The sequence below is a fragment of the Nelusetta ayraudi genome, unplaced genomic scaffold (genome assembly GCF_046127955.1).
Source record: "Nelusetta ayraudi isolate G7.1 ecotype Tasmania unplaced genomic scaffold, CSIRO-AGI_Nayr_v1 ptg000081l, whole genome shotgun sequence".
In the NCBI taxonomy this organism is placed as follows: domain Eukaryota; kingdom Metazoa; phylum Chordata; class Actinopteri; order Tetraodontiformes; family Monacanthidae; genus Nelusetta; species Nelusetta ayraudi.
In genome coordinates, this window is record NW_027466131.1 from 87,321 (window position 1) to 100,585 (window position 13,265).

The following is a 13,265-nucleotide window of genomic DNA, read 5'->3' on the forward strand; positions in this document are numbered from 1 at the left end:
CCGCGGTGCGCGTTTTGTTTTGACAGGTCATACCGGAAGACGTGACTTGCCCAATGTCGTCGGCTCGACTCCGGTCGTATTTCATTGGGAGAGTGTCTTCTCAGACTAGTAGGACGCCTTCGGTGGAAACTTGAGGGACATGCGGCGTCTCCGCAACTCTGCCCAAAGTGCGCGCCGCCGAGTAGCTGAAGAGCGGAGGATGAAGTGAGGAGCCGCGGAGAAGGAAGAGGAGCCGGTCACTCCCATTGATCCAGTACCGAGGTATTGATTTCAGACCTGCTACTAACAACACGCTGCTGTTGCGAGATGTGCATTTAAATGACAAAGGCTCAAAACTGAGTGTTGTTTTACCGCCGAGGTAAAAGAGAATTTTTGTATTTCCCATTTAGAACTACTTACAATACATACACCGCTCTTTAAACCCGTTTTGAAGTTGATTCAAATTGAATGAGACTTTATCGAATCAAGAAAAATAACGGGCAGTATCTGCACCAGTAGTAGACCAGTTCACACATCCTGGTCCCCAGTGGTGGAGATGGGAGAGCTCTCTCTCTCTCTCTCTCTCTCTCTCTCTCTCTCTCACACACACACACACACAGTGTGAGAGAGTCAGCATTACGTGCTTGCAGTTGCACTCGGCTTTGTAGTGGTCGATCGATGACGATGATGATGCCGACTGGGACAATCGGCGCGTTCACTTTATTCCCGCAGGACTGGAGCTGTTTGTAAAACTGTGACGTCCTCAGAGAAGTCACATCCTCAGTGACTCAGTGTTCTGTTTGTGTTACACAGATAACTGGATTGACCCAAAAAGAAATGGTGATGCTGTTGGTCAGGACAGAATTCCAGTGGGGTCTCAGGCTTTACCACCAAGACCCTCAGCGAAAAGTTGCCTGAAACTATTAATTCAACCTTAAAACGGCTGATAACTTTTTCTTTGTCCAGTTGGAGGGCAAATCTGCCTCGAATATCTGGAATGCTTCATAAACCTGCATGTAATGTTCTGAAATCAGCTAGACAATATAACTATTTTTAAAGTGTTACATGCCATTTACATAGTGGCCCATCATGTGATCTGACGGACTCAAAAACTACTTTACACTAAAAATGTTACTTTAACTTTGCTTAATTCAGCTCTCTCATGTTTTTTTCCGTACAGTAATCCGTGTTTCTGTCCTGTCAGCGAATTATCAGGAAAAAGTCCATCTGTACTTTCTCCAGCTGGCTCCTCTTTTCAAACAGTTATCTGAAACACATTTGTGATGTCAGCCCTTTGTGACATCAAAATGAAGAATTATACACTTCTCCAGCCAGATGTTAGCTCCGTCCTCCAGGAGTTTCTGTCAAAAAAATTTTGGTGTTGCTCATGCTCCACTGACGTCCCGTGTGGGAAATGAAGATCTAAAATTGGTGTGAAATGGGACTATTAAAAGTGTGTTGAGCTGCTACCAGTGAGCGAACTAATACACACTGTGCCAGTGTCATAAACACTGTCAAACAGGCCGTCGTGATGTTGTAGACTTAAGCTGCTCTCTCGCTAATATTTTCATCACTTTTAGCTCTTTAACTCGACTCCGGTGTCTGTCAATATTTTTTTAAGAAAAATAAAACAGTCGAGACCTCCTCAGAGTTTTGAGCCCTCCCTACTCCAGATGGCAGTGTTTCAAATGATTGTTCGGGCCAAGCTAGCTAGTGAGTACAGCTTGCTGTTCTGATTTACAGTCAGTCTGCCACCGATGGCAAGGCCTCTCTGACGCCCGCCAAGTCAAACGTTTGTAAGATGGCTCCCACGTGGGCTCTCCGTCCACCCGTCCATCTGTCTGTCTCGCTGTTTTTAATCTCACTGCTGTCCCCTGCAGGGCTCCAGTAAAGATGTGGTGCCCTCCTCATCCTCCTGCCGCTGCTGCTGCTGTGCTGGCCGTGCTTAGCGTTTTGCTCAGACTGGACATGCTGTTTGCCCAGCAGCCCAAGGCGAAGCAGAGTGGTTGGAACAGTCAGAGCGACAGACCAGGAGGGCCGAAGAAGAACCAGCCGCACATCGTGTTTATCCTCATCGATGACCAGGTGGGTCCAGCTGGCATCGGAACAGCATCACGCCACGGCTGCGGGAGATCATAGAAACAAATTGTGATGTGTCAGTGAAAAGATGCGTTTTCCTCACTCATCGGCTGAACTTGGGACTGCTCAATTGGCTGCAGTACCACACATCAGAGCTAGGTGGCAGCAGATCATATGCACCGTCCCTTACGCCAGAGTTGGTAAAGTAACGAAGTATAAATACTTTGTTACTGTATTTCAGTTATCTGTACTTTTCCTGAGAATTTCTTTTTCTGAGGACTTACATTTGTTCACAAATATCTGCACTGTTCTATTCTTTACATTGGAAAACATACTTGTTACATTTGTGTTTGAAAGTCTATAAGAGATACAAATATTGTTTAAAGTAATTCACTTATTATTACAGTTATTGCTGCTTGCAGCGGAGCTATTTGAACTGTGCTGTTGTGTAGTTTTAGAGGGAGATTATTTTAGAGAAGCTCTTTCTAGCTATTTCAGGAAGGCGAAAAATAGAAACATTGCTTGTTGTTATTAAAACTGTTATTAAAGACATCTAATAATGACGTAATGGTCATAACTATTAGATCATACTTATATTAAGAATACAAAAGCTGAAATAAGGTTTGCAAAACATTTTGCATTTTGCAAAATGATCAACTACTGTACTGTTTCATTAATTGCAACAAAAAAAAAACCCTTTTCACATTTTACTTCAGTGCATTTTACCAAAGTATTTTGTGCAAAAGTATCATAAATATCCATACTTTTTAAGTACAGAATGTGAGTGCTTTTGCCACCTCTGCCTAACTCCAACTCTGCCGTCATAGGGCTTCAATGACATCGGCTACCACAACCCAACCATCAAGACGCCCACACTGGACAAGCTGGCGGCGGAGGGCGTCACGCTGGAGAACTACTATGTCCAGCCCATCTGCACGCCGTCACGCAGCCAGCTCATCACGGGCAGGTAGTGACGCTGTTTGGTCCTCGCTCTCTGCCACAAAAGCACCATAAGTACACACAGTGTGAACACACTTTACTTTCCCCCCTGTAAAGAACTAAGGGCATTTTCTTGACTGAAAACACGACTGGCTGTGTATCTGACGACATTGTCAACAAAGTGGCGTGATGCAGCTGATGCTAATAACCACATTTTTAATCACGGTGGCGCTGTGGTTGCTTCAGCTGTCTTCTCATCCTCAGATATCAGATCCACACGGGACTGCAGCACTCCATCATCAGGCCGAGCCAGCCCAGCTGCCTGCCCTCGCACATGGACACTCTGCCCGAGAGGCTCCGCGAGGCCGGCTACGCCACTCACTTGGTTGGCAAGTGGCACCTGGGCTTCTACAGGTGAGGTGAGCTCGCAGGTGTCAGCCTGGGGCTACGTCAGTCTGTGGGAAACGATGCCAGGCATACCAGAAGTGAAGCCAGTGCTTTGTCACGTTGTCATGATTTCTGTGATGTCATGATATCTCCTCCTCCAGGTGGCGCAGTGACACCTATGTGGCCATAAATTGTACTACATTTAAATTATGTCTTGATAGATGATGGTCCGGATGGGCTTTTTTTTTTTTTTTCTCTGAGCAGCACTTTGCAAATGGCTCTCCAATGAAAACAATTTATGTCGCGATCTATCTTCTGACCCAGTTGTTATCGTCCACCTGAGGCACTCTGACCACCAGAAGAACTATAGAGTAATTCTGTGAGGAATATTTAGCATTCCAGTCTGAGTTCACGCATGACTTGCCACACATTCCTGCTGATTTCATGGCACCACTGGTCTTGATGGCTGATAAGTGTAATGCACCGACTAACGAGCGCCGACGGAAGACTCTTATGCATTATTTGCTGTTTGTCTCCCTCCAGGAAGGCATGTCTGCCCACCAGAAAAGGATTTGACAGTTTCTATGGCTCTTTGACTGGAAGTGTGAATCACTACAGGTGCTGTCAAATTGGTTGGAACTGAGACGGATTCTGCTGTTCTGTCTCCGGCTCACACATCTCCCTCATTCTTCCTGCAGCTACAAGTCCTGTGACGGCCCCGGCGCCTGTGGATATGACCTCCACGACGGTGAGGGTGTGGCCTGGGGCCAGGAGGGGAAGTACTCGACCACGCTGTTCACACAAAGGGCTCGCAAGATCCTGGAGAGTCACAACCCCGCTGAGAGGCCTCTCTTCCTGATGCTCTCCCTCCAGGTCAGCCGGACGCTCTTCTCCACCTCGAAAAACTCTCCCCTCTGAATCCGTTTCTCCCGTTCACAAAGACGACCGTAGCAGTCAGCTTTCATTCAGGAGAAAGTGGGCGGGAGTTGTGGGCGGGGTTAAGAGGTGGCCAAAGCCATTAGAATGGCTCTAGTGTTGGTGACAAAATCCGATTGGTCTGTTTTAAATTTACACATGCAGAATGTTCGTTCCAGTCACCTTCCAGCTTTTCCGCTGCCTGCTTCCAAGATAAAAGTCTTGACATCTGAAATGGCAGTGGCTTGGGAATGTTTCCATCTGGCCTATCAGGTTACCCTCCATGTATCAACAATTCAAGACAAAACATTCACAAAATAAATAAAGATGCAGAACTCCCCCAAAATGAATTAGAAGCCCCTCAAAATCATCCGGTTTCAATCTGGATGGGCTGATTTGGGTTTGTCCAACAAACACAGCAGCGTGTGAGTCTGTGGCTGGATGTTGGAGAGCATCGGCGGCTCGTGTGTGTTTGACTGAAAGCAGGACACACAGAGAGTCTCAAGTCTGACGCCGAACTCTGGAAATTTGTTTAACTTTGTCTGTCTGGATAAACAGGCTCGCTTGATGTGGGATGAAAAAAAAACAGAACCGATGTCCTGAATTGAACAGCAACGCACGACAAAGTTTGAAGGTTTTTGCTGTTTGCTTTGTGCGCCATGAGAACGGTTGAAGGCGGCCGAGCATCTCCGGAGAACTTTTAACCTAGTGTTACTGAAATAATATACACATCGTTGGGCCGTGTCGTCATTCCCCTGCAGGCAGTTCACACGCCACTGCAGACGCCAAAGTCCTACATCTACCCTTACCGGGACATGGCCAACATCGCCAGGAGGAAGCTGGCCGCCATGGTGTCCACGGTGGACGAGGCAGTGCACAACGTCACCTACGCCCTGAGGAAGTACGGATACTACCGCAACAGCGTAATCATCTACTCCACCGACAACGGGGCTCAACCATTCACCGGGGGCAGCAACTGGCCGCTGCGAGGTCGCAAGGTAGAAAAAGTACTTGATTGCGTTTTTTTTCGCGTCAACCTGTTACTCCATGTCAGACTTCAGCGTGCGCCTAGGTGGAAAGGTTTTAACTTCCTGTTGTGGGCTCTCCAGGGAACGTACTGGGAAGGCGGGATCCGCGGCGTGGCCTTTGTCCACAGCCCGCTGCTGAAGCGCCGGAGACGAGTGTCCAAAGCTCTGCTGCACATCACAGACTGGTTCCCCACTCTGGTGGGCCTGGCAGGAGGCAACATCAGCCAGGTCAGTGGGGCCTGGGGGGAAGCAGCTCGCTTCCCTTCTTCAGAAGAAGAACTAGTACCAGTCAAGTAGCATGAGCATCTTGATGAAGACGATTTGTAGCATTTTCTGCCTAGAAAAAAGCCTCGTTCAGACTGCCAGCCAAAATCCGATATTCAGCCCATCCAGATTGAAACCGGATGGTTCTTTTGTAGTCTGAACAGTCACAAGTCACATGAAATCCGATTTCTGCAAAACAGATTGAAACCACCTTCAGGAGGTAGTTTCAAATCACATTGGGACAGATGCGTCTCAGTCTGAACAGCTCAAAACACACCGATCGGTTTTGACTGTCCGTGACGTCTCTTTATGTGACTCAAGAGCCAATGCGCCAGACCAGAGAGCGTCATTCCAGGTGCGGAGCTGTAACATAATGGAGCAGACAGAAGAAGTAGTAAACAGCAGTCCCTGGACAGAGGAGGAAACTCATTGCCTCATCAGTGTGTGGGATGATAGCTCCAGGGCATGTAGCGCAACAAGGCCATTTAGTTTTTGCCGCTGTCGCAATTACATGACGTCACACACTACACGCACTCGATGACACCTCCACCCGGTCGATAATTGGTCAATATTGTGGCCCAGTCTGAACAGAGCCAGATCCCATTTGGACACTTGCTAAAACAGTGTGGACAGTCAACCCTAAGAATTGGATTTGAGAAGGAATCTGATTTGAATCAGATTCTCCTGCAGTCTGAACGCAGCCAAAGCTATTTTGGTTCAAGAGAATTCAACCAGAACCGAAGTGGCTTTTGTTGTGCTGTACTGCATTTGTTCATACTGATATTCTAGAAATCCAAAAAGCATTGAGGGATGTTACGTCGTGATGATTCACTGGTTTCATGGTGGATAAAAACAGTGAAAGTGGAAAACTCAAGAGAACAGAATCGAGAATGACTGCCAGGTCCACAGCTACAGACGTGCAGGATTTACTTTTGTCTCATTGACTGTGGAGCCAAAGACTTCTGTTGAAGTTTCTTTCTTTTGACCCCCTAAGCATCTCTAACATCAGGCTAATTCACAATTTATTAGCTGTTTATTTCAAATCCATTTCTCTTCGGCCTCAGCCGGGGGCTCAAGCCAAAGCGCTACCGTAAAACTGCCTTGTTTTACCGTTGCACCAACCTCTTGACCTTTTAGATAAAACACTTTTGCTGTTGGAGTTTAAAACGTAAATTGATTTCACTGTCCAGTCAGTGTGTCCTGCTCAGGCTCTCAAAGAGCCCCGCTGGCTCCGCATCCAAGAATTTCCTACTGCCAAAGCAGATAAAGGTTGGTTTTGTAAAGTCCAAGACAAAACTCTTTTAAAAACTTGGCACCTGCACGTACAGAAAAACCATGACTGTGCTATAAAGCATTACACTATTACAGTACTGAGAATAATGAGGAAAACAGACTTGGTTGGAAGTAATTTTCCTATTTTATATTTCCTTTTTTGTCAGAGTCGAGGCCTGGATGGCTTTGACGTCTGGCCGGCCATCAGCGAAGGGAAGGACTCCCCTCGGCACGAGATCCTTCACAACATCGACCCTCTGCACAGGCCTGTCTTCCAACCAGCAGCCTGGGACAAGGTCAAGAAAGGTAAGACGTCTGACACAAAGAGTTGGACGACTCGCTCCGAACGTGTTGACTTAACTTCTTTCGGCGGCCTGATGTTCCAGGCACCAAACCTAAAAAGCCGTCCTCAAACAAGCCAAAGAAGAAGAAAGTGGTGAGGCGACAGCCAAAGAGGAAGTCAGCCTTCAAGATAAAGACCAGCAAAAAGTCGAAAGCCAGACCCAAATCCAAGCGCAAGTCTATGCCGGGCTACAGACTCAAACAAAACCTGCCAGTGGACACCCAGAGACAGTCGCAGCGGCGCCGCCTCTCCAGTCGTCCGCCCTCAGAGACTACAACATTCGGTCCCAAGGCCTGGAAGCCTCGGCTTCAGCTCAAGCTCAAGCACAAGTGGGCCAAAGCCCAGAACTTCTCTCAGTCCCGACTGCCTCAACCCAAACCCAAGCTGCACTTCAGGTCCAAGCGGATGGTGTTCCAGAACCAGAGTGAGCTGCCACCACCGTCCACATCCCGTCCGGGCACTCACCCAGTGTGGGACACGTCCGTCCAGGCCGCCATCCGAGTGGGAGACTGGAAGCTGCTGACCGGGTACCCAGGACATGGAGACTGGGTCCCCCCGCAGGTAGGCCACTGCATTACAAGTCATCTCGTGCTTTTCTTGTGCAGTGTGTGTGAGACCAAACCTGGACTCTCCAGCGTTTCAGCGCCTGGTTCTGCTTCCTTCTGATTCTCTCTCCTCTGAAAAGCCCAACTCTCCAACCCTTCCACCAGTTTAGACCACAGACTGATGCTTTCTACATGGACAGCAGCAAAAATAGTCCACTAGTATGCTTCAAGTCTATTTAAATGTAAAAAAATGTTTTGCTGTAATTATACAATAACATTTATTTATATATACGCACAAACAGTACATATTTATACACACATATGTACATATACTTATACATATCTTTCTATATTTATGTGTTTGCATACATGTTTTCATATATATAATGGGGGACTTGAAATTATTTGATATTCACCCTGCAATTCACTCTGGCCTGTCTGCCACTCTGACCACTTCTATCTCTCCTCTCTCTTCAGTTTTACATTTCCTTTTCACACCAAGGTGTGAAAGCTGATGAGCGCCCTCTGGAGTCTGGATCTGCTCTCTAGGTTTCTTCCGGCGGGGGAGTTCTTTCTAGCCACTGTCGCACCTTGCTTGCTCTTGTTTGTGCAAAACAAGATTGTGCAAAGCGCTTTGAGACGCCTTTGGCTGTGATTTAGTGCTGTACAAATGGTTGGCTGGCTGATTGATTGATTGATTGATTGATTGATTGACTGACTTATTCTTTAAATCTGGTGGCCCCAGGTTCTGCCCACCCTGCCGGGCCGCTGGTGGAACCTGGAGCGAGACGTCCTGTCCTACGGCAAGAACTCCACCCACAAGAGCGTCTGGCTGTTCAACATCACGGCCGACCCGTGCGAGCGCCGTGACCTGGCGGAGCACAGGGACGACGTGGTGCGGCAGCTGCTGGCCCGGCTGGCCCACTACAACAGCACCGCCGTGCCCGTCTACTTCCCGCCCGACGACCCTCGGGCCAACCCCAGCAGGCACGGCGGCGCCTGGGTGCCGTGGGTGGACGAGGACGAGGAGGAGCAGGAGGGCAAGTATCAGGGCGTGTACAAAAAGGGCCGCGGCCGCAAGAAGCAGAAGGAGGAGGGCAGGTGTCGGCTGTGCAAGCTGCAGTCGTTCTTCCTGAAGCTCAACACCGGGATGATGTCCAACCGGATCTGAGCCACGGCGGCTGACTGGGGTGAATTCCACTGAACTCTGTTTACATCAGCAAACACACAACTAGTCTTTCCCCAAGCTAAAAAAAAACAACAACTGTTTGTAATGTTGTTGATGTGACCATGTCGCCTTGAGCTTAGCAGCCGGATGCCTGATTTCACCAGGAAGAAAGAAATCATCTCTGATCTCTGATTTCACATCAATGATGCGTTCAAAGACTCTACGGAGCTCCAGAAAATAGCCTATGTAGCTCTTTGTTTACAGCCACCTAATGCAAGGTGACAGGTATAAGGTACAAATTTAGTATGAGCACCCTTGGTGACATCACAAACAGCCAATGTCCTGGCCTGCACACACATACACACATTCTGAAAAGTGGAGTGAGTGAAAGAAGTAAAGGAAGGACAGATTGTTGTTAGAAAACATGGGTCAAGAGAATTTAGCATTCATAAAATGGGACTTTTAAAAAAAAAAGATTATTATTAAGGCAAAAGGAGACTGGGATTCCAAAATTGTTTTGAATTACTTTTCGATTCTCTACATTACATTGTAATGCATCATCAACAGCTTAGATTGGATTGAGTCAAGTGACTCCACTGAATCTAATGCTGCCCTACAAGAGCAGGATTATTTTTTATTATCGTATTATTGTGTTCCATATGAGGCATAAGTTCAAACTTTTGATGAATAAATTAACACACTGTCTTCCTTTAAGAAAAAAAAAATTCCAACATCAGGTAGGTTTAGAAATTGTGCGTCCACTGTCTGACATGTTATGTTTTTAAACTATTACTTTGAATTTCACACAACGATGGAGTCCTGATGAGAGGACTGACACTGTAGTCGCACTAAAAATGTTTGGTCTTTTTTTTTTCTATGTTGGCTGATGAGATGCAGATTCACTGTTTACATAAGCATTTCATTTTCAGACAAACGGGAAATGTTTCTTATTCCTGCCATTTGTAATTTGTGTCCGTGAAACAAAACAAACAATTCTGTTTGTTTCCTGTCCAACACAAAGAGTAGCAGATGGTGGGGGGGGGTTGTTGTTTGTTTGTCGTTTGGATTATTTTTCCCCTTTCATGTCACACGTCCCAGCGAGTCTCTCCTTGTACTGATGCTGTTTTCCTAGCCGGAGGAGAGACTCGTCAACCAACGGCTGCTCTGGTTCACGGCATGTCGCTGCCAACGGCAGAAAGTGTCACTGCAACGTGTTATTTCACAACTCATTCAGTGAGATTGTGAACGTCGACTCTGGCTGCTCAGGTTTTACTCGTCCTGACGTGTGTGTGTTATGTCCTGTGAAGAACATGCACAGTCGGATTGGCTGGATTCTTGCTTACTGCCATCTCTCTCTCTCTCACACACACACACACACACACACACACACACACACACACACACACACACACACACACACACACACACACACACACACACGCTCCAAAGTGTCTGTCGAGGACACGGAGGAGGAAGTGAAATATGTCAGTGCAAATGTTTTGGCAGAGCATTAGCGACCTCTTTGAAGTCCCGGTGTGTTTGGATACGACACCTGGCCTCCACATACTTGAGTGCTGCTCGACATCCAACAAACCGCAAGCAAGCGCTTCAGCAGCTCCCGAGTCTCACCCTCCTTGATCTCCACACCGCGAGTCAATAAAGGTTGTTTCAAGTCAATTGACCTTGCCTCTGTCTTTGATCACTGGAGGGAGTACATTGATTATCGTTTGTGTAGTTAGTCTAAACTTATTCTGTGTTTCTGAATATGATGAATCAAATCACATGACGTACAAAGCAGAGCTAGAATTGTGCGGAAGTGGTTAATTTTTTATGAGATGTATGTTGGAAATTTTACAAGGAGTCCAACATGACACAGCAGTAGAGTAGGAAAAAGGCTTCAGTCATTAGTGTAGGATTTGAATCTTAAGAATTTAAGAATTTTGAATTTAGTGTCAACTAAACGTTTTGCATGTTTCCCTATGCTGAGATTCAGTGGACCACCAGATTCATTCATCATCATCGTAAAAAAATTGAGCGGTTCCTTTTACAACCTCCCAGTGCAGTCAATAAGATTAACCACAAGGGGGAGCTAAATATTTAGAACCTTTAGAACTTTTGGAGAAAAAAAAAGAAAATCCGCCTCAACTAATTTATTTTTATGCGCGCGCGCGCGCGCACACACACACACACACACACACACACACACACACACACACACACACACACACACACACACACACACCCTTTGTGAGTACTTCGCATGAACTTTCCTCATCTTTCAGCCTGACTCCTGACCTTATCAGCTCGAATCTAACCGGCATCCTTCAGCTTTAAATGTTTAAATGTAGAGGAAATGTCCGCGTTCCAGTCCGCGCGCGCACAGACACACACAAAGAGGATTTTCCAGGCTTACTGCTGCCGCCGTTGTCACACTGTTCACGCAGGAATAATTGATTTTTTGCGCTCCTTTATGCCAAACAAGTGGGATGATGTAATCCTCGGGGATTAATTCACGGGGGAGTTTGCATTCAGATGGAACATGTTTTGGGGTTTTTTTAAAAAAAAAAAAAGACGAAAAAAAGAAAAAGAAAAATGCTGCTGAAAAGAGTCGGGAGAACGGAGGGAATAACGCGCAGGAAGAATTCGAGCAGTTTTATAATCGCGCCGCTCGTATCGGCTGCTTGGTGTCCGGCAGCAGCCCTCCAACCTGTTGGCAGAGACATTAATGTTGCAGCCCCTCCACCTTCCCTCCAGGCTGCGGCGGAATTATCCCTCAACTGTCACATTCCTCTGCGCTCTGCTCTGTTTTAATTCCCGCCGCGGAGGTTGCAGCCGTTTTCATCACTCTCTATAAAAAGTCTCCACACTGAAGTCATTTTTCAGAGGGACCCCTGGTCGCCGCTTCCATTTTTAATGCTTAAACAAGCCATTAGCATTTAAAGAACTTCCATTTTTGGGTGCCTGCTTGAACGGCGCGAGATCTTGGATGAAATGTCAGACAGGTCTGAAGTGGTCTGAAACAGCTAATGTCGCCACTGAAGAGCTCCGAGATTTAAAACACAATTAAAGTGAGGCCTTCTGGGACAACGCGATGAAAAATTGACTACATTTTAAAAGCAACTATCTTGAAAACGACAAAGTCTAGCTCAATGAAATTGAAGAGTTTGCGTCTTGAACATCATAAGTTTATTATAGGACTGATTTCATAAGAGTTGTAATATGTGCACTGCCAGTGAGAAGGCACACGTCAACTGGGTGTGCAGTGTCACAACTGGGTGAATGTGTGCGAGCATATTGCAAGAGGTAAAATGATTTCTCTTTGGGAGTGAACGGCATGGCTCAACCTGAAAACACAACCAAAATGAAAGCTCAAAGATCAAATCTTGATGTTCCTATACATTCTGTGGAAATATGAGGTTATTTCAACAGGAATTGCCAAACTTACTGGCCTGCGAAAGGTCAATTTTTTTTTGGGACACACACACACACACACACACACACACACACACACACACACACACACACACACACACACACACACACACACACACACACACACACACACTCTACTTGATAGCTCTATTTCTACTCAAACAGCTTGAGGTGGAGTTGCAGCAAAAACTAATAAATGCTCGGATTCTGATGATAACCGCGACAAAATGCACACTCACTTTTGAGGTTAGGGATGAGGAACTGATGATGTTCTCGGACAAGAGCGAGAGATGTTGCCCCCTGAAAGCATGAACACGCTCTGAGGAGGAGATTCAAGCCGAGGCCCTCGGCTCTCGTCTGCTCCTGTCTCACCGCTGTCAAATGTCTCAGGGGTCTGGAGGTCAAATGCACCACGAGGTGTTTCATCTGACACCCTAAAGCCCAGACCACCGGGACAAACAGATTAACGATTACTAAAGGTTAAACATCCCTACCGGTGAGCAGAGTGCAACGGTCATAAAAAGAAACAAAATCTCCGCAAGTTCTTCTCAGATGCCTTCCCAGCGTAGTGACATATCATCGCTCGCTTTGTGCCGCACATCCTCATCTCAAATCCTTTTAGCACAGCCAGATTGCGAAAAACAACCAACTGCGAGCAGACGTGGGCCCGTGATGCAGTCAGACGAGCGGGGAGCGAGAGGGTTGAACTCGGCTCTGCTCATTTATTTCCCTCCTCTTATCGACTTTCCTCGTTCCCGTTGCCGCCGAGCAGAATTTACATTTAAATGTCATCCCTTATCCACACCAATTTGTGTTTACTCCCATGAATAAGAGCCCGAGGTTAACAGGGTGGAAGCGACGACAGAAATATTTTCCGAGTCACCTTTTTTTTTTTGAGAAGAAAGGTTCCACTG

The 13,265-nt window shown here is 46.7% G+C and overlaps 1 protein-coding gene across 1 annotated transcript; it reads left to right on the top strand.

Annotated features, from left to right (window-relative positions):
- Positions 1-28: 28 nt before the first annotated feature.
- On the top strand, positions 29-10,591 carry LOC142900273 (arylsulfatase I-like). The gene is made up of 11 exons (XM_076044458.1): positions 29-261; positions 1,860-2,064; positions 2,886-3,025; positions 3,262-3,411; positions 3,928-4,002; positions 4,083-4,257; positions 5,061-5,297; positions 5,409-5,555; positions 7,031-7,169; positions 7,250-7,767; positions 8,497-10,591. Exons 2-11 carry the CDS (start codon positions 1,873-1,875, stop codon positions 8,920-8,922), a joined length of 2,199 nt encoding a protein of 732 aa, XP_075900573.1. The 5' UTR covers positions 29-261; positions 1,860-1,872; the 3' UTR covers positions 8,923-10,591.
- Positions 10,592-13,265: the final 2,674 nt, after the last annotated feature.

Excerpts from the sequence above, each read along its gene's own strand:
- LOC142900273 (XM_076044458.1), top strand. The coding sequence starts at position 1,873 with ATGTGGTGCCCTCCTCATCCTCCTGCCGCTGCTGCTGCTGTGCTGGCC. Across the intron at positions 4,258-5,060 it reads TCCTGATGCTCTCCCTCCAG|GCAGTTCACACGCCACTGCA; the intron begins GTCAGCCGGACG and ends ATTCCCCTGCAG. Across the intron at positions 5,298-5,408 it reads GGCCGCTGCGAGGTCGCAAG|GGAACGTACTGGGAAGGCGG; the intron begins GTAGAAAAAGTA and ends TGGGCTCTCCAG.